Source organism: Ornithorhynchus anatinus, chromosome 3, assembly GCF_004115215.2.
Source record: "Ornithorhynchus anatinus isolate Pmale09 chromosome 3, mOrnAna1.pri.v4, whole genome shotgun sequence".
In the NCBI taxonomy this organism is placed as follows: domain Eukaryota; kingdom Metazoa; phylum Chordata; class Mammalia; order Monotremata; family Ornithorhynchidae; genus Ornithorhynchus; species Ornithorhynchus anatinus.
Window position 1 is genome coordinate 96,735,765 of NC_041730.1, and position 21,458 is coordinate 96,757,222.

The window sequence follows — 21,458 nt, forward strand, 5'->3', positions numbered from 1 at the left end:
AAGTGCTCAATAAATACACTGACTAACTGAAGTGATGAGCAAGAAACTACAAGGGCACACAATAGGGAAGAGAAAGCCATTAACGTATCAGTCTCTTCTTCACACACCCCCACTTTCACCCATAGGACCTCACATTCAGAAGTGTCTTCCTTGAAATGAAAGGGGTTGACATACATCTTATCTCTAAACAATTAGCCACTGAAACATAAACAATTAATCACATTTATTGAGCACTTACTGTGTGTGTAAGAGCACCGTAGTAAGCTCTTGGGAGAGTACGATGTAAAAGAATTGGAAGAAACAGTCCCTACACACAATGAGCTTACAGTCTAGATGGGGAGACAGACATTAATATAAATAAATTACAGATATGTACATTAGTGCTGTGGGGCTGAGGGGGAGGTGAATAAGGGTGCAAATACAAGGGCAAATTCCTGGGTACAGTTTGTAGATAGCAAACCAAAATAAAGGTCAAAATCCATGGAGGATGTAAAAAGATGACATTTAATGGCAACAAACACCTGATGGTTGGAAATGGGCATGAAATATTCATTGATGATGATGATTCATCATCAATTTTTATCCCTTGATCTAGAGTCAACAGATGTAAGATTTATGATATCAGCAGCAATCCATTTTCTCAGTGCTCAGACTCTCTCTTACATACATAGGATCACCCAAAAAGTGTGTCAACTCTGCACCCTAATTGTACGGGTAACTTTCTCATTAACTTTTTGTATTACAGTTACTTCTTTGTAAATGGGAGATACTATGCTTCCTCAGAGTGGGATATTGGGAAATGCACTAAATAAACAAACTGGGAAGCATCGTAGTCTAGTAGAAAGAGTAAAGACCTGTGTGTCAGAGGACCTAGGTTCTAATTAACTTCTCAGTGCCTCAGTTGCCTCATCTGTAAAATGGGGATTAAGACTGTGTGTCCCTTGAAGGAAATGGACTGTGTCCAACTTCATTACCTTGTATCTATCTACTCCAGAGCTTAGTACAGTGTCTGTCACATAGTAAGCGCTTTAGAAATACCATTTAAAACTCCCCCAACATATTTCATGTATAAGTAGAGGGCAGATTTTAGCAATAATAGTAATAATGATCGTATTTGTTAAGCCCTTACTATGTGTTAAGCACTGTTCTAAGCGCTGGGATAGATACAAGGTAATCAGGTTGTCCCACGTGGCTCACAGTCTTAATCCCCCATTTTACAGACGAGGGAACTGAGGCCTGCAGAAGTTAAGTGACTTGCCCAAGGTCACACAGCAGACAAGTGCCGGAGCTGGGATAAGAACCCATGACCTCTGACTCCCAAACTCGGGCTCTTACCACTAAGCCGGGATGGTGTGACAGTATAACCAACAGGATTTGGTGACAGAATATGTGGGTTGAATGAGATGAGTGAAGCATAACGACAAGGTTACGGTCATGTGAACCGGGAAGGATGGTGGTGCTGTCTATGGTGACAAGAAAATCAGGGGGAAGACAGGGTTTGGGTGGGAAGATAAGGAGTTCTGTTTTCAACATGTTAAGTTTGAGGTGTTGGCAGGACATACAAGTGGACATATCTTGAAGGCAGGAGGAAATGCATGACTGCAGAAAGGGAGAGAGATCAGGGCTGGAGGATGTAGATTTGGGCTGCATAGAGGTGGTAGGTGAAGCCATGGAGTGAACTCATCTGTAAAATGGGGATTAAGATTACGAGCCCCATGAGAGATAGAGACTGTGTCCAATCTGACAACTTTGTATCTACCCAGCATTTAGTACAGTGCCTGGTATATAGTAAACAATGAATACGACTGAAAAAGAGCAAATGAGTTCTCCAAGGGAATGAGTATAGAAGGTGAATAGAAGAGAATCCAGAACTGAAGCTTAAGGGACTCACACAGTTAGAGGGTGGGAAGCAGAGGAAGAGCTCGCAAAACAGACTGAGAATGAGTGGTCAGAGAGATAGAGGGTGGGAAGTAGAGAAAGAACTCGCAAAAAAGACTGAGAATGAGTGGTCAGAGAGATAGGAGAGGACCAGGAGAGGACAGTGTCAGCCAAGTCAGGAGTTTGTTAATGTTTTCAGGAGAAGTATACCCCACTTTTTCTGAGAAAACCATTAGGGTCTTTTCTATGTACATGGTACCATGTTACTTGCAAAATCCAGGATGCTACACAAATAAGCATAACACTAGTCAACTAAGAGAATTTGAAAAATAAAACTGTGACATTGATGAATTGAGGAAATTTGGAGATTGGCAGGAAGAGAAAAAAATTAGGGAGATTAGAATTCTCTTTAGCATAAAGAAAAGCATTATAGCCTTGTGGAAAAAGCAAGGTCTTTCAAGGGAGGAGACATAGGTTCTAACTCAGGCTCTGCCACTTGCTTGCTGTGAGACCTAGGGCAAGTCACTTAACTTTTCTGTGCCTCAATTTCCTAATCTGTAAAATGGGGATTAAACATCTGTTCTCCCTCCCCCTTATGATGTGGGCCCCAAGTGGGGGAGGATCATCATGATCAATGGGATTTTCTGAGTGCTTACTATGTGCAGACCACTGTATTAAGTGCTTGGAAGAGCACAGTAACCCAGAGTTGGGAGACACATTCCCTGCCCAGCAGAGGATCTGCTTCTATTGTACATACCACATGGGAAGGTTTGAGGGAAGAAGAAAGGGATGTGACACTGGATACTCTGTGTTGGCTCCAACTGCTTTGCCTCTACCTTTTCTTGTGCTAACAACTCCATTCTTGCTCTACTCTCCATTTCAACACTGTGACTTGAGACACAATCTGAAGGCCGTGTTGTCATTTCCATTCAACAAAAACTGTGTCATATAAGGTGTGAAACCTATGGTTATTGGATCTAAATTCCTATGGTTCAATTCCAAAAATGGTACATACGGGGCAATCAGGACCTGTATGAACTGCTGGCTTTAGCCACTTGAACAGTGATGTACAGTGCTATTAATAATAGTAATAATAATTAATATGGCATTCTTTAAGCGTTTACTGTGTGTCAGGCACTGTACTAAGCATTGGGGTGGATACAAGCAAATTGGGTTGGACATAATCCCTGTCCCACATGGGGCTCACAATCTCAATCCCTATTTTACAGTGAGGTAACTGAGGCCCAGAGAACAATAATAATAATAATAATAATGTTAGCTTTTGTTTAGTGCTTACTATGTGCCAAGCACTGTTTTAAGCTCTGAGGTAGATACAAGGTAATCAGATTGTCCCATGTGGGGCTCACAGTCTTCATCCCCATTTTACAGATGAGGCAACTGAGGCCCAGAGAAGTGAAGTGACTTGCCCAAGGTCTCACAGCTGACAAGTAGCAGAGATAGGATTAGAACCCATGACTTAATTTCAAATTAGAAATTCACAATCACGCAGAAGCATCAAAAGCTCCAGTTCCAGTATCATTTTATAGTGGACAGAGAGACAAGGAGGCTAAGCATTGTGAGCAATGGGTAACCTAAGAAAACATCTGCTTTTTAATTTTTGCCATTAAAGCCAAGCAAATACATACTGCTGCACCAGTATAACATTTAACTTATGTTAATTTTAAATTTTCGGGTTCATCACCATGAGACAGCATATCTTTCTGGAACCAGTCCACTTTTACAATTTCATTTTTCTATTTTAATAGGATCCTCTTTGGTCAGTTGTAAAGAAGAATCAATTGAAATAACATTTTTCTTAAGGCCTAACATCTCCCACATAAAGAAACTGGCAAAAATCAAGTTTTTCTTGTTAGTGTGACAAATGGAGTAAATTTTTTTTTCCTTTGCTTTTCAACTTTTTTTTTATTGTTGGTTTGTTTGTTTTGTAATACTTGTTAAGCATTTACTATATCAAACACTGTTCTAAGCGCTAGGGTAGGTACAAGTTGAATAGATCAGAAACCGTTCTTGTCCTTCACGGGGCTCAGAGTCTGAAGTAGGAGGTTGAATCCCCATATTACAAATGAGGAAACTGAGGCACAGAGAAGTAAAGTGACTTGCCCAAGGTCACACAGGAAGCAAGTGGCAGCGTAACTGGCAGAGCAACTGGCAAAGGCAGGATTAGAACCCAGGTCCTCTGATGCCGAGGCCCAGCCTCTTCCCAATAGGCCATACTGCTTCTCCATTATATTACTCTTCATCACATACTTGTTGAGAGAAGGGAATTTATCTACCAACTGTGTTGTCTGTACACTCCCAAGCGCTTAGTACAGCGCTTCGCACACAGCAAGCACTCAATACAATTGACTGATTATACATTTTATTTTATTTCCAAACCTTTCAAAATGGATACATCAATTCTCCAACAGATGGTGCTGTCAGCAAAGTTTCCTCTAAAGCACTAACCACATCTGAAATCTGGAGATTTCAAAGAAGCTTTCACATTTATTTCAAAATTTAAGGATATTCAATAGTATTTACTGAGTGCTTACTATGTGCAGACTACTGTATTAAGCCCTTGGAATGTACAATTTGGCAACAGATAGAGACAATCCCTGCCCAATGATGGGCTCCGAGTCTAATCAGGGGAGACAGGCGGCAGAGCAAAACAGAACGAAAGAAAAACAAGACAACATTATCACGATAAATAGAATCAAGGGGATGTACACCTCATTAACAAAATAAATAGGGTAATAAATAATATCTACAAATGAGCACAGTGCTGAGGGGAGGGGAAGGGGGGGAGGGGGAGGAGCAGAGGGAAAGGGGGCTCAGCTGAGGGGAGGTGAAGGGGGAAGGGGGAGGAGCAGAGGGAGCAGAGGGAAAAGGGGTAGCTTAGTCTGGGAAGGCCTCTTGGAGGAGGTGAGCTCTCAGTAGGGCTTTGAAGAGAAGAGAGGTAGTTTGCTAGGAGTAAGACAGGCAAGATAACTTTCTCCCATGAAAAATGAAATTCTTTTTTCTTGTACCCCACATGTACTCTCCCAGGAGCCGGTATACACAGATAACAGCCAGCAGAAGATGCTCTACAGTTCTTTCACATTGTGCAAGACTCTCTGTATTACACACATGAATATAATCTCACTACTCGGGCACTGTCCTCAACTGCTACAAATTTACTTAAATAACACCACCTAGGAATAACACTGTCCTGGGAGTTAGAACACCTGAGTTCGAATTGTGGCTCTGACACATCTACGGTGTGACCTTGGGCAAGTCACTTAACTTCTCTGTGTCTCAGTTACCTCATCTGTAAAATGGGGATTAAGACTCTGAGCCTCACATGGGACAACTTGATTACCCTGTATCTACCCCAGCACTTAGTGCTCTGCACATAGTACCTCAGTACTTAGTACAGTTCCTGGTACACAGTAAGAGCTTAACAAATATCACTTTTAAAAAAAACCAAAACAACTAATCCTAAAGCTGAGCAATAAAAAGAAGATAACTCCTTTGCTCCATAAAAAGTTTAGGCCTATTCTAAAAGACCTAGCTTGGTAGGAAAAATCAGGCCTGAAACTTTCTTCAGTTGCTCTTTGTCCTTCGAAAGTGCCTGGAATTTTAAGTGCTAACTCATTGCCGTGCACTCAAAGGTTTTTGTATTTTGGGGGGTTTTTTGGGTAATTTAGTCTTTAAGCGACAATGGTCTTATTTAGCAGCCCAAGTGCTAATCCTGTGGCCCAAATTTGTCTCAAAGCAATCCCAAGTTCTTCTGTGTGCAACTGAAATTTCTTCTGCCACATACATTTACATTTTTGCTCCACCCAAGGCAGAAATGACTAAATGCTCTCGAATCTCAACTGTGGACATTTGCACTTAACCATAACACTTTTTTTCCATTTAAGGCAGGGCTTGCTTAGAAACTCAAGAGCATTCGATTTGATGCCTCTCATTGGTGGCATTTTTCGGGAAGGACAATAAGTATGCAGGGAAGAGAGAAAGAACAAGAAATGCAGGCATCAGAGAGGACAGTCCTCCATCACATGATACCTGCCTCAGAATGGCGAAACTTTTCAAGTGGATTCCAACTGTATTCGATGTCATTTCACTAGCCTTGTCCTGCAATATCCTCAGTAACAAATGCATTTGCTACTTCATTAACATGAGTGCCTATAATTTTCCTTAAGCCCCTTAACTCCCACCAAGGCAGCTCAATTTATTTTAATATTCACACAAGAACCACACTTTATGACAGATACCTAGAATTTTGGTTTAAATATGCACACGAGATCCTCATTTTATTTCGGACACCTGGAATTAAGCTTTTCAAAAACTGTACCTCAGAGGGGGTAGGGGAATTTCTTGAAACTTCTAGTCAGTTTCAGAGTCAAGTGATATGTGACATTTGAAAAGGATTCTACATTTAGGAAACCAAATGCTTAATGATACACTGGCTATTGTGAAAAATCTCTACAACATATAGGCATGGGCCCTAAGATTTTCTGAAGTGATTTGGCCTTCCGGATCCAGGAAGAAAGTTTTAAAAAGAGCATCGACTGAATCTACAAACCTCTATCTTGTACCAGCGATAGACACTTTCCTTTCTTGGAGCAAATCTTTCTTAATTTTCAACCAGTTCAACACAAGTCTTCTTCTTAAGAGCAAAATTTGCTACTAAATCAGAAACCAACCTTAAATTTCCAAGTTTCCTGTGATTCACTGGGAGGGATTCTGAGAATTGCAAATTTTAAAAATGCATAACATCAGTTGGATCCATCTCCTCCTCTCCATTCAAACAGCTACTATCTCAGTACCAGATCTAGTCATATTGGAGTTAGATTACTTTATCAATCTCCTCACTGGTGTCCCAGCCTCCATTCTCTTCCTTCTCTAATCCACACTACTTGCTACCGTACAGTTCATCTTCTTGAAGTTTCCCTTAGCCCTCATCTCTCCTCCTCTCAGAAGTCTCCACTGATTTCTTGTGTTTCTCCGCATCAAACACTTCTCACCCTCTAGTTCAAGGCTTTCCACCAGCTTATCTCATCTTCCCTCTCTGCTGTCCTCAGTCACTATGCCCCAGCTGGCTCTCTTTATTCCTTCCAAGCCAAACTTCCATCTGAACCTGGCTCTTGAGTCTCCCTTCTCCATCCACTTACAACTGACCCCTGGCTTGGCATTTCCTCCTTCTCCAAATCCAACAGAATACAGCTCTCTCCATCCCTAAATTCCCCCTAAAATCCCACCTCCTCCAGCAAACCTCCCCCAATTATTACCCATTTTAAATGCCACCTTTAGTACTTCAACTCAGTACTTCTGTATTGTTTAGATACTCTTTTTTATATTAACCTTCTCTGTAGAATGGTTATATTTATCAATCAATAGTATTGACTGATAGTGCAGAGCACTGTCCTATATTTATTGTCACCATATAAAATTAATAATCACCATGCTAATAGTGAGAAAGGTAATTTCCATGACCAGAAGTATATAATAAAAATTTTTTTTGTAGGGTACATGATTTAATCTATAAATTGTAGATTATTTAGGTCAACCCAAACTTAGGTTTTTTTGCAATGAAATTTGGAGGTTGTGGGGTGGATTTTTTTCCCTCCAAAATGGAGATATACCCATGTGAGGAACAGAAGGTCTGGTTTTACATCTATGGTTTTGCACAATAATTTGTGTGCAAATTCAGTGTGTTCAGAAGCTACTGAGTTATTTTTGTGGACTGTATCACTTTAGTGGGCACATTAATAGATTCGCATATACTTGAAAATTCCAGGATTCCTTTCAAAAATTGGGACAGCAAGACTTGATATTGTCTTAGCTTCTCTTTCATTTAAATGGAAAACTTAAGGGTGGGAAGAGCCTGGTCTTGAGTTCAGAAGATCTGGATTTTTTTTCTGATTCTGCTAATGACATTAAGAACTAAATTTTCTCTCATTCTCAAGAAGACCTTGTTCTAATCTCCTTCTGCTGCTTATTCAGTTCAAAACTTTCCCCTTCATAAACTATTATCAGTGAACTTGGATTTAGTCAACCAGAAGAAATAATGAAAAGATGGAATTTGCTATCTCTTTCAAGGCCCAAGCATTCATAACACAAGTGAATGGAAAAAGCCAAGTGGACACCAGAGGCCCATACGGTGCTTGAGAAAATGAACCTATACCAATTAATTCATTCATTCATTCAATCATATTTATTGAGGGCTTACTGTGTGCAGAGCACTGTACTAAGCGCTTGGAAAGTACAATTCGCAACAAATAGAGATAATCCCTACCCAACAACAGGCTCACAGTCTAGAAGACGTGCTCACATACCACAGTCAGACAGAAGGACAGGAGAACAATCTTGGAGTAAACAAAATGATAAGAGAACGGGAGGGCCATCGATATTATCTCAAATTGAAATGTGACATGTCCTAAGATTCAAAAATGGTTCTCCTCATTTAAATTTTGAAAAAAAAAAGGTTATTTTAGAAAGTTATTTTAGAATTAATTTAAAATTCTATGTGAAATGCAATTTATCTGCCCATGAGGAGTGGTTTCTGTTTCCAGAGGAATAGGAGACTTCATTTATTACTGCTTTGACTTGATGATGATGGAATAGAAACAGAAAATTAAATTGAATTCAAACACCAGGTATCTGGATGGGCTCTGGTTTGGGGCATTCTGGGAAAACCTTGATATCTTGAAATCACTGCTTCAAATCTTATTAGGTGATTCATCTTCACTTCCTCTGTCAAATCAAATCATTTGGAGAATATAATTTACACTGAGGTAGAGAGGAGCTAATTTTACAATAGCCTTTAAAATTGTAGACGCCCACTCTAAGTACCCTAAAGAGTCTATTGACTTTAATAATGTTCCTTGTGGAAATGTTCCTTGTGGAAATCACTATGACCCCTCCTCCTCTTACATCCCTCATGATATTGTACACTGCTGGTGTTTCCTTAGCAACTGTCCAAGAGGAATGTGTTACTTTTGGACATTCAACAAAGTTTAAACATGGCATAAAAAGAGGTTCGGAGAAAAGACTGTAAGATGTCATTGGCCTATAGTGGATGGGGGAGAGACATCCAAACCTTCTTCACCTACCATTTTGGTTACCACTTAATCACTATATATACACCCATGCATACTTGAATCAGTTAACTTCCCGAATTTCCCCAGAAGTAATTTTCTTTCTCCTTAATGGGCAGTAATAAAGAATCCAAAGCAAATGCCTTCTGACATTTATGGAATTCTGCAGTACATAATGTTTACCTTCATCCATGCCATTAAGTAATTCATTTAAGTCTTCCTGTTTGCTGTCATACTGATGTTCTTTCCAAGTTTCACCATTTTCACTTCGAAGTACAATGAGTTCTCTCTCTTTTCCTCGCATAGATCCAAAATGAGGGATTTCAACTATAACAGGGCTAGAAAAAAAGGATTCTGCATTATTTTCATACTGAAATGAATAATGATGCACTGGCCTTTATTTCCTCATTCTTCTGTAGTTAGGAGCCATTTAAAAATTAGAGCCATATGAAGTAGACTTGTCAAAGCTGCAGAATCATTGGTTAATAAATCAGCATAGTGGAAGCTTGAGAATGTCATTCTACACATGGATAAATGAGAGTTCTGAACCACAATAATCACCGTGGTAAAAACAGATTAAAATTATCATGGAAGGTATGTTCATGTTTATTCAACATTGCAAATTACTCAATTATTCAGTATTTGAGGCATTAAAAGGACACAGTCACATTCAATTATACATTAGAAAGATTTGAAGCTAATATAAATATCCCTCTAAGCTAAAAAGAATCAATTGGCTTTTCTACATTATACAGCCATTTTAATTTTTCTGAGTTTAGAATACAAAATATCTTTTTTATAGAGGACCATGAGCCAACAGCTAAATGGTGGCTGGGACTGGCAAAGAGAAGACTGATGCCCATTTCATGACGCAATCTACCTCTACGAAAGGTAATTCTAGGCCCAGATTTAAAAATTGGAAAAGCATCAAAAAGACACGTGCAAAAAAACAGAACTCAACCACACTTAACTTAACTGAATTATGCAGCTTTAAGACATTTCAATAGACAGTATCATTATTTTCCTACAGAGGTTGTACACAACTTCACCTCCTTTCGGAATTGTTCACCTACAAGCAACAACTCAAAAATAAAGGCTTAAGAGTATATGGTTATTAAGAGGAGAGAAGCCCATAATAAAACTTAATAAAACCAAAATGAATCTCCATATTTATTATAAAAGCAATCACTTGCTGATTTATGGAGGGCAATTTGACGACGGCAGTCTTACTTTAAAATATTTGAATGAATGAAATTTAATGTTTCTAAACATAGTAAAAAATCACTTTCCAAAACTTCTTTCTAAAGTAAGTGTTTGACATTAAAAGCATAATGTCAAAATTCCAATTGTTTGTAGAATATTTTCACATAGGATTCAAGTAAACAGCTGTATCCTTAAATTTGAAAGAATAAAATATAATCTTTGCAGGTGAATGTGGCAGATACTGTCTCTGTACATATTTAGGAACGACACAACTTTGTGCATGAAGTTCAACAAAACTCAGAGAGAAGGTATTGGACAAAGGACTTAGACCAACATTAAAGCAAGATTTTCATTTTCATAGTAGGCTTTCATGCAGACAGCCAAAAGCGGTGAAACTTTTTCAGCCTTCAAAAAATACTGAGGTTGAGTCAGATATTGCAATTTTAATTTCATATTGGCATCTTCAACAACTGCCTATATTTAGAGAAGATTAAAATATTATCTCCAAAGACTGTTTGCTTATTCCCAGGCTCCTTGGCCAATCCCATTTAGAGAGAAATGAACAGATACCCCATTGTATCACTGTCAATCACATGTTGGCTCAAAGCCTGAGAATACCTTCTCTGCTACAGGGTTGAAAATAAAGGATTGCCACTGTGGGCTAAAATGCATCAAATGCAATTGAAACAGGTAAAATTTAACAAATTACAAAAGCACAAAAGTTATGGAAGCAGAATGCTTGCAGTGAATTACACATGCCTTTAAAGCACAAGGTAGTTAGCAGAGCTCTATTAAGTCAAGCCACTATGATTTTCTTTCAGTGACACAGATCAACTGAAAGCTCTGGAAAACTAAAAATAAAAAAAATAAAAAAACATGGGGGTGATTGAAAAAAAATTGAAATTAAAAAAAATTGTAGACATTCTGAATCTTGTCTAGAAATCGCCTACCCAATAAATTTTGTTCCTTGAGGCCCAAGCTGCAGGATTCGGCTAATCAAGCTCTCACCCTCGTTTAGAGGAGGAGGATTGGTAGGAAGGTGCAGTTTACTGAATAACATCCATGCAGCAGGAAGAGAAACGAGAAGGGGAAATTAGGAACAAACTTCCTGCCAGTCCCGACAGAATCTATATTTGCATTCAATCAGATGCCGCTCATGCTAACGAACAAAATTTATAATATAAAAAGACCACATCATAGTGGATTGTTTCACCTGGTTTTATCATATAAAACAAATGGACCAAGTTAGTGTTCATTCAGCACAAATTCTGGCCGCTACAATCTTTTTCTCTGGATGGAAGGTTCTTTATCTCCCATTGGTGTCAATGGGGTTATATGCACTCTCTAAACAGAGGACATACTTCTTTGTTAGTAAATGCCTTTCTTCTGAGCTGATAAAATGATGAACGAGGTGCTCTATCTACTCTTCTGACCATGCCACGCGGTTTAATGATTTCTAACAGTATATGGAGCCCTTCCTTAGAATATTCGGTGAAGTCATTGCAAGGGTTCACTACTTAAGTTCACAGGATAAAGGAAAAAAAATTAAAGGTGCATTATGAGTTCCCAAGAGGCAAGATTCCTAAAACAACTCACCCTAAAAACTGTGCCCCAGCAGGACCCATCTCTACCAGCCGGCTAGCCAATCCTTCTCCTTCCACCATGGGGGGTGGGTGGGCTAGTTTGTGCCTCTTTACCAAACGGCAGGTGATGCGAGTCGGAGCAGTACACTTGCGTGGGGGAATAATAATTCTCATTCCGTGATGACGGCTCCCTCTCATGGCTCCTCCGCGGGCGTCCACCATGAAGCTAACCAGAAACCTGCAGTGAGGGTGAAGAGATAATAAGTCCACCTGCATCACGAAAGAAGGGAAAGCATGCTCATTCTAAACATTAGCTGTTGAAAACAAATGGAAGTGTGGAGGTTTACAAAAATGTAGCTAATAACATCCTTTAAAAAAGTTGTGTGTCTCCTTGAACAGAAAGGAAAGAAATTTAGCTCGAGGAATCTTCTTTCTTAAAGTACATGCACTAATATCATGGAAAGGATAATACTAAATACAATAAGCTATACAAATTTTAGGTTTAGGAAAAGACAAGATGGGAAAAGATTGGGTATAGTAACAGTCAAAATAAAATTGTAAAAAAATCACAATAACTTGGAACTCTTGGATTATTTCTCCCAATCAAATTGTAGTCATGAACTTGTTTGTCCTCATATCACCCACAAAAGGGTAAGTATTATTTTCATTTTATGGGTCAAAACTTTGATCTAAAGCCACAGGCAAATTTAGTCAAACTTGTCTAACTGAACATGAAGATTTGTGATTCTTGACTGTGCTAGGAACGAAAGAGGGGGCTATCTCACTACTAGTGAACTCTTACCTAATTTATATTACCCAAACTTCTTGTAAATTTTAAGTCATGAACCCAACAGGCACAAGAGTGTAAATCAGAGTACATGAACAGAAATACTATTCTTGCATCCAAGTGTACTTTAAATGACTTTAAATGATCTGAATAAACTCACCTGAAACCAAGGGCATTATTGGAATGATATTAAATATAAAGATTTGAAGAACTCAAAATGGGACAGGGTAGGGCCTACAGGGGATTGGACCAAAGGAATAAAAATGGTAAAGGAGAGAGACTGGAGAAAAGGAGACAAAGGGAAAGCAAGAGAAGAGGGAAAGGAGAATAGGCTTGAAATGGTGGGGGAGGAACTTACTTCCTGTGTGCCACCCTTTGCCACCTATCTTCCTCCACTGCGACCCAACCCCAACCCATTTACCAGGCCCAGGCTGCTTCTCCTCAGCATTGCCAGCCACCTCAGCTTGCGACTTCAGCCTCCACTAACTAGTCCCAGCAGATATGCCTAAGCCAAAATGTGGTGAGTAGTGGCAAAAATCCAAAGAAAGGGAGAGGAAGGAGAAAATTATGGCTACCCAGCCACAACACTGACCCTTGAAAGGTACGAATATGAGTTACCAGCCCAGTCAGAATTAATCATCTGGCCACAATATTAACTCAGATTCTCAGCCTCTAGGGTCAGGTTCTTGGGATTGGGCATAATAGTCATTAACAAGATGTGGGCAGGTAAAGGCCTTGGCTAACTGAATCTAGTTCTGCAAGCTCTGTAGGGGCTCATTAGAATGCGGGTCATCTTTCCACTGAGGGATTAATAATTTTCTTAGAGAAGGTTGAAAATCTTGGACATTGATGATTAATGCGGTCTCAAAATAGCTGCACTGGGCATGCTTATAAAATGTTCTTGCTAAAGCCCCGGAGATCACCATTATTGGACCAGCCTGAAGGACATTTTGATAGTAGAAAATAAAAAGGATATTGGTTGGACCATTTCAGGACTAAATTACCTTGTTACCTTGTTATTTAACAACTAGCATGAGGCTAGAGATCAATAACTAATTGTTTTGGATTTTATTTCAGTTTTTTTACTGCTGAAAGATATTTGTCTCCCATTTTATTAGGAGACAAAGAAATGCATCTAAATACCATTTTGACATAAAGCAATGTTCTATTTTACTCTCTTACTCATCATTTTTCAAAATAAAATTCCATGCACAAGATTTATAGACAAATTAGTAGGTGGTATTGGATGCTATCTGTGTCCTACAAATGATGTACAATGACAACACAATCTCTAAACACAAATCTAAAGCTAACAAGTAGATATTTCTAATCTCAGATACACCACGAAGACAAATTCCAGTGCATCACAAACAATCTACACATTCTAACTGTGGAAAAAGGGTTAAAGAAAAATAAAATCAAAAAACAACATTTCACACAAAGGACACAGTTATCACCTTGAATCATACTGGGGTAGTGGAGACGAATAGCTGCAAAATAATTTAGAAAGCAAATGGGGAATAATTAACATAAGATAATTAGAAGCAAGCAACAGAAACATTCATAAGCAAAGGAAAATGTAGCCATTAGAAAACAATGCCAAGTTGAAAAAAGTTTTGATTTTAATTGGACATAGCTTATTTAGCCAATGAATTATGAAAATTCATAATTTTGCATTGCTGCCCACTTCTGTCTACTTCAAAGGGAATGACAGAGGTACAGATTTTTTTTTCCCTTAAGTGTAAAATAACTTTGGCTGAACATCATCTGTTCAGCACAAAAGCAGGGCAATCTGTTTTATATTTCATTTACATTGTTTTCTTGTGTGAACCTGTTAGGCTGGCTGAACATTTGAAAGGGAGGTCTACTTTTTATATCCTCTATATTCTAAATGAATTCCTGTATTATTGTTGTTGCCTCCAGGAAGTGTACCAGTTACCCTAGTTCTGGGAGAAATGATTGATTCAGATCCATTTAGATGAGTGGTGGTACCTTATGCTTGATTGTGTAATATGTTTGCAATGCTAATGCATGACTTTTCAGAACTTCTAGAGATCAAAGGACATTTTCAAGTGCTCACAATCTCAAAAGTGTAAATTTGAGGTTTTCCCGAAATCTGACCATTATCAAAAAAAGTAAACATGATGTCTTGTGGTGCAAACTAAATTTTGGATGTGAAAACTAAATTAAATCCATTCTTATCATTGAACAAGATTCAATTGGCATCTGACTGTGAACTAATAATCCCAGAGCCCATATGCCCATTTTGAAGGTTTTATTGCTTTGATATGTAGTCTCTTTTAGGCCCATGTTTTCAGAGTCATAAAGTTATTTAGATTTTAGTGGGGGTGATGTTATTTTTTAATGGCATTTGGTAAGTATGCATTTACTATGTGCCAGACACTGATTCAAGATAATCAGTTTGGAGACAGTCCCTATTTTACAGATAAGGTAATTGAGGAATGGAGAAGTTAAATGACTTGTCCAAGGTCACACAGTAGACAAGTAGTGGAGCTGGGATTAAAACCCAGGTCCTCTGACTCCCATGCATGCTGTTCCTTTGCATCATGAGCCACCAATATCTAAATATCATTCTAAGATTATTCAAAAGATAATTTGTTGGATGTTGATTGATCTGCTTTCCTTTTCTAAACTAAGAACATTAAGTGAATGTAATCAGTTTTCAATTTCTTTTCGTTCGGTTCATTTTGAGAATGAGCCATTTAATTCTGTTCAGTGTTGAGTAGAAAGCTGATTACCTGAACCTCGGTTATTTACATAATTGATTAACTGAACAAAGACTAAGTGGAATAGCTGAAAAAATGTTTGCCTTACAAAGCAGAATTGGGTACTTGTAGGCTGAGAGATCCAAATCCAATAATATTCAATTACTCTAAATTTCGATTATCTGAACTGGCCTCAATTAATTTGCACCACTGACTTTTCACTATTCATTTACCTCACTGCAGTAGTATCACTGAGAAACACTGTACAAGCAATCCTCAGACTTACATCACAATTGGAGCTTGAAACTGCATTTTAGGAAAGGGACATTTGGAAACTAGAACCAATTTTCTCAGAGGAACAGTGATGGTTGTGTTGGTTCCTGAATCCATGTCAGACATCCTATTTTTACTAAAATCCCTTTAATTGTGCAGTCTATTAATTTGTAAGTCAATAAATGAGTAAAATAGCTATATGAACATGCTTGCATTGAGTTACAATAAATCATTCTCCCAAGAGCTTAGTACAGTGCTCTACATACAGTAAGCACTCAATAAATAGGATTGAATGACCCACCAAAGGTCCCAGAGCTAGTACTGCAAAGGAGGCTACTCTGGTAAAGTTAAAACCAATATGCTGTAAAGCTGAAATGGGTTATAGATAAAGCCAGAAACACTGTGACTTTTGCCATAATTAAAAACAGTATAAATCCAGAACTCTCTGTAGTGTCCTGATAATTGTATACACTGACTAGAACATGAATTCCATTGGCAGGAAAACACATAAAATATTAGGAATCATTTCATAGGGCCACATTTTAGGAGGAAAAGCAGGGAAGATAGTAAATTGCTGAGCAATCAGAGAATTCAAAATTCACCTATTATTGTGCCCAACACCATTAAAACAAAGTATGAGCAATAGGACAGCAAAGCTGGTTAACGAAAGTTCATAAGAATTTTGTCTGTCACTGATCAGCAGGAAAATTTCACATAAAGGACCAAAATCTATAGTGTACTGTGTGTAGATTCTGCATGCAACTCTTAATTGGAATTCTTATTGCTAACTTTTGCCCATACAAACTAAAATGCCTATCTGCAGAATAAATACAAAGAAACACCATTAAAAAGAATGCATGAAGTTTCCAAATGTGCCTGCTACATTGCTTCCTTGAATAAAGATAAAAAAAAACTTTTAGGAGCAATCTAATTTGATTATCTTGTATCTAACCCAGTGCTTAGTACACACTAAGTACTTAGAAAGTACCATAAAAAATGTGTCATTTATATATATTTCTGATAGGGCAATTAGGCGATTTTCAATTCCAAATGATATTGTCTTCTGATCCGACTGGAAAAGAAATCCTTTAGGCTACTTACCCAGAGTGGATAGGACTTGAGACCAGGTTCACATTATCCAAGGTGTCAGCGGCCCAGCTGTAATGTCGAAGAGAATCTGAATCGAATTCCCTCGTAAATGTCAGATGCTGAAAAAAATTCAGCCCGTTATAAACAAGTCTTAAAGATGTCCGTTCCCCCAGATGTCACTTTTTTTTCTTTTAGACCTAGATAAGTCTTTTTCAAAAATAAATCAATATTAAAAATCATTCCCCTTTCTCACCACTTGACAGTAAAAGTGAGGGACTACCTACATAAATACCATCGATGGGAAGCAGTGTGAACTAATGGAGTACGGACCTGGGAGTCAGAAAGACCTGGGTTTTAATCTTGGCTCTGCCATTTGTCTTCTGTGTGACCTTGGGCAAATCACTTCACTTCTCTGTGCCTCATTTACCTCAGCTGCCTCATTTACCTCAGCTGTAAAATGGGTATTAAGACTGTGAGCCCCAAGTGGGACAGGAACTGTGTCCAACCTGATTAGCTTGTATCTACCCCAGTGCTTAGAACAGTGCCTGGCATGTGGTAAGTGCTTAACAAACACTCATTTCAGCTCTGGGAATCAGGAGACCTGGGTTCTCATCCCAGCTCTGCCTGCTGGGGCTATGCCATCAGAGCTAAAGGCTACTGCCTGAATAATAATCATGGTATGTGTTAAGTGCTCACTGCTCATGCTAAGCGCCGGGGTAAATTTGAGATCATCATATTGGACACAGTCCCTCTCCCACATGCAGGCCACAGTCTAAGCGGGAGGGAGAGCAGGTATTTAAGTCCCCATTTTACAGGTGAGAAAACTGAAGCACAGAGGAGTTAAGTGACTTGCCCAGGGTCACACAGCAAGCAAGAGGTGGAGCTAGAACTAGAACCCAGTTCCCCTGACTCCAGGGCCCATGATTTCCATTTGGCTATATGGCATACAAGGTGGAAGATCCACCAGGAATCCTGAAACACTCCTGGCTCACATGGGCAGCAAAGACTATGGTGGCTAACAAGGCTAGAGATAGGTAAGCTGTGGCGCTATGACACTATGCTGTGGTCAGTTGACTGAAAATGGGCTTGGCGTTCAAAAAAATGGCATGCACTTCCCAGCGTGCTGCACCCCTTCCTGCCTACTTGCTTGTGGCACTCAATCATGCCCAATGAGAACATGACTGGCAGGAGTAAGAGAGCCGAAGGGGCGTTATGAAAATCACTATAATCAATTTCTTCACTGGTTTTCCAGCACTTAGTATGGTGCTCTGCACAGGATAAGCACTTAATATATACTATTTTTACTACACTCTTGAGCCTGAGGCTCACCCTTAGCTCTCAAAGGGAGACTCCGTCATCCTCGTCCTGTTTCTCAGAGACGGTTTGTTTTCCTCTGTCAATCTCTTGGTTTGTTTCTCTAATTCTGTCATATTGTGCTCTCCAAAGCACTTAGTACAGTGCTCTGCACATAAGTGCTCAATAAATGCTACTGATTGATCTATTTACTTTTATCACACCTATGGAAGGGAAGGTGGGTCTTTTGGTTAGTGCCAATCTAAAAACTCAACTGTATACTGTAATACCGTATAAATGAAAACATTTAAAAATCTGGCATCTTGGCAGCACTTGGTATGAAAAGCAATGTTGCATGCATTTACCATTTTTTATAGGGTAGGACTTAAATCACATGAGGCAGTTAGATTGCTAAAAAGAAGTCAAGACTTTCAGGTTCCAAGTTCCTTCATAGTTGTCAAAAGAGCAAGTCCTAGCAAGTAGGAAAGTTGTCTCTTGGTCAAATCATGACTAGGACCCAACATTATAGGGTATAACACTCACTGAACTAAATTTTTTGGGGTCCCTCAAATGAACTTATTTTTTAGAGCTATATAGGGCCTTGGTTGACTGCCACGACCCTGAACACAGATCTATCACTTTCACTGTCAGGAGCTTTCAGGTCTGTGTCCAGAACAAGGTGGTATCCATGCCAATTACTATGACTGTTCTAGAAAGATGCACCTTTTGGCTCCAGGGTGTTACATGTTCATCACCCAGAAGACAAAGCCTGCCTGCTGGTGGCACTGACCACTATATCGCAGAAAGAAAAAAGGCAAGTCCTCCGGCCATTGTCAAATTCAAATATCCCAAGGGCCTCAACCCTACACCAGACTGTGGGCAGACATTCATTATAAATATTGAAAATAATAAATAGAGGGGCATAGTAGTAGTGTAATTTTGCAGTTTTTGTGGTGTTACTGCTATGAAGTCTTTAAACGTGAAAAGGCTGGCAAAAATGTTTGGAGGCTGGCCTAAAGTTTTTGAGACCAGCTGCAAGTTGGAAGATCAGTAGGAAACCAGAAAAATACTCGGCTAGCAGTGAGACCTTATCATTGGAGATTATATGCAAAATTAGCCTTCGGTTAGAGTTGAATCTTGGAGATAGAACTGTTTAGAAAGCTGAAGTTTTCCCAAGGAAAGGGTCATGGGCTGAGTCACAAATCTGATGAATTCTGAGGGGCCAGCTGGAGATGTTAGTACTCGGTCAAGCATTTTTGTCTACAACAGCCACCATTAATTTATTTGCTTCCTTTTCGGCTCAGAGCTCTTTCTTCCTAATGCTAATTTTGTATTCCACCTAACTTGTTTGAGTATATCATCTTTTCTTTCTCCATATTAAGGCTCATAAATACAAATATTTACTGCCAGCAGCCTAAACATCTCCAGAGCTCGCTCACTGGCCTATCATTTTGGGGAGTGGCAGGGGCTTTGAGTTTAGTTATTTTTAGCCAAATCTGATATATAATCTACGATGGATAAAGGATTCAAAAAGTCATCGCCTGGAGAGCAGTGACCGGCCATCTGTTGATCTCTGCGGTCATGAATCTGGACAGGGGAAGGAGACATGCATTCTTCCATATTTTGGATATGAATTTCAAGTCATTTCTCAAGGAGTTTCTCTGTGGAACTCCTGACCCATAGGAAATCCCTAGGAAGAATTTAAACTGTGGGGGGAAAACACGCAACCCATGGAAGCCCCAGCTCCTCCCCTCTCTGAGTTCCCTGCTGTGGTTGATGAGGTCCAGATCACTTCACTCCTGGCAACAATCTGCTGTGCTCTCTAGACTTGTGGCCAATCTACACCCAGCCATCAGCGGACATGAAGAATGACTAACATACCACAGGAAGAACTGGACTTGTTTCTGGACTAGTTTTGTTCTCTGAGATTGGAACAAAATATGGTCATGTTAACAGCAAGAGCTGTGGTTCTTGAGTTGTTATTCATTTCCAAAGAATTGATTTGCATACTCTCTAATGAAGAAAAATAAGTAAAGGATTCCAGATAAATTGTATGGCAGCATGTGCAGTAAAACAGAAAGTACAGATCTGCCACTCTATGCAGACTCTAGTCTGTCTCGACCTATATTTGGAATAGTCCATGTGGTTCTGGTTGCTGCAGCATGGCGTGGTGGATAGAGCATGGGCCTGGGAGTCAGGAGGTTATGGGTTCTAATCCCGGCTCTGCCACTTATCTGCTGTGTGACCTTGGGCATGTCATTTCACTTTTCTGGGCCTCAGCTACCTCATCTGTAAAATGGGGAATGGGACCATGAGCCCCACGTGGGACAGGAACTGTGTCCAGTCCAATTTGCTTGTATCCATTCCAGCGCTTAGAACAGTGCCTGGCATATAGTAAGTGCTTAACAAATACCATAACTATCCTCTAGTCTGTAAGCCCATTGTGGGCAGGGATTGTCTCTCTTTATCGCTGTATTGTATTTTCCAAGAGCTTACTACAGTGCTCTGCACACAGTAAGCACTCAATAAATATGATTGAATGAATGAATGAAGAATATAATAATAGTAATGATAATGATAATATTTATTAAGTGTTGACTACATGCTAAGCACTGAGGTAGATAACAAGCTAACTAGATTGGACAGTCCCTATCTCACACAGGGCTCACAGCCTAAGAGAAAGAGAGCAAGAACAGGAACAGGTATTTTATACCCACTTTACAGATGAGGAAAGTGAGGCACAGAGGTGTCAAGTGACTTGTCCAAAGTCACACAGCAGGCAGGTGGTAGAGCCAGGGTTAGAAACCTGGTCCTTTTATTCTAGGGTCTATGCTCTTTCCAGTATGCCGCATTTTCTATTAGCAACTACAATACAACAACTCAGGTGTAAAGTTCAAAATAGCACTGGATTTCAATACTAATATGCCTACATATATATATTGCTAAACTCTCGGGATTAACTAAATTCTCCCAGCAATAATCACTGTGCCTGCTCCAATTTGCCCTTAGCTACAGGCTGCTTTCACTATGTACTATGGATACGTGTTTCAGTTTCCTGGCTGAGTTGCATACATTCAATTCCCATATACTACCTATCTATAGAATAAACCTTATGTCTATCTTTTTGAGGCATGAGTAAATGAAAAAAAAATTGCTGGCATCTAATATTGTTGGACTAAAATGGGTTGACAAAAATGTGTGCAGGATCCATTCTGTTGGCTTTAAAATTTAAGATCCTTGAGGGCCAAAATCCTGTTTTTCTTTCATCACTCTGGAAAGTGCCCACGATATCACCCTTACCTGAGGGAATCTAATAAATAGCTGTCCAACTAGGTAATGGGAACTAGTTACTTTAAAGAAAATAGAGAGAGAGCATCTGTCACGTTAAACCATTTCTTCCATGGCCTGTGCCAGGAGACTCTTAGCATGTCAAAAACAGAACTCCTTATCTTCCCACTCAACCACTGTCCTCCCCGTGTCTTTCCCATCACTGTGGACAATAACACCCCATCTCATAAGTAACCTTGGCCACAACTCAACTCTC

At 39.4% G+C, this 21,458-nt stretch overlaps 1 protein-coding gene across 32 annotated transcripts in view; it reads right to left on the minus strand.

The window, feature by feature from the left end:
- The window catches only part of ANK3 (ankyrin 3), a 678,945-nt gene that overhangs the window by 56,357 nt on the left and 601,130 nt on the right, over positions 1 to 21,458 (minus strand). For 23 of the 32 annotated variants that reach the window (XM_029059625.2, XM_029059631.2, XM_029059622.2 and 20 more), the window contains 5 exons: positions 16,634 to 16,740; positions 13,991 to 14,023; positions 11,760 to 11,984; positions 11,114 to 11,212; positions 9,144 to 9,298 (listed from right to left, as the gene is read on the minus strand). In XM_029059625.2, coding sequence (XP_028915458.1) covers positions 9,144 to 9,298; positions 11,114 to 11,212; positions 11,760 to 11,984; positions 13,991 to 14,023; positions 16,634 to 16,740 — 619 coding nt within the window. The remainder of the gene's footprint in view (positions 1 to 9,143; positions 9,299 to 11,113; positions 11,213 to 11,759; positions 11,985 to 13,990; positions 14,024 to 16,633; positions 16,741 to 21,458) is intronic. The other 9 variants (XM_029059637.2, XM_029059638.2, XM_039911541.1 and 6 more) reach the window with 3 other exon arrangements.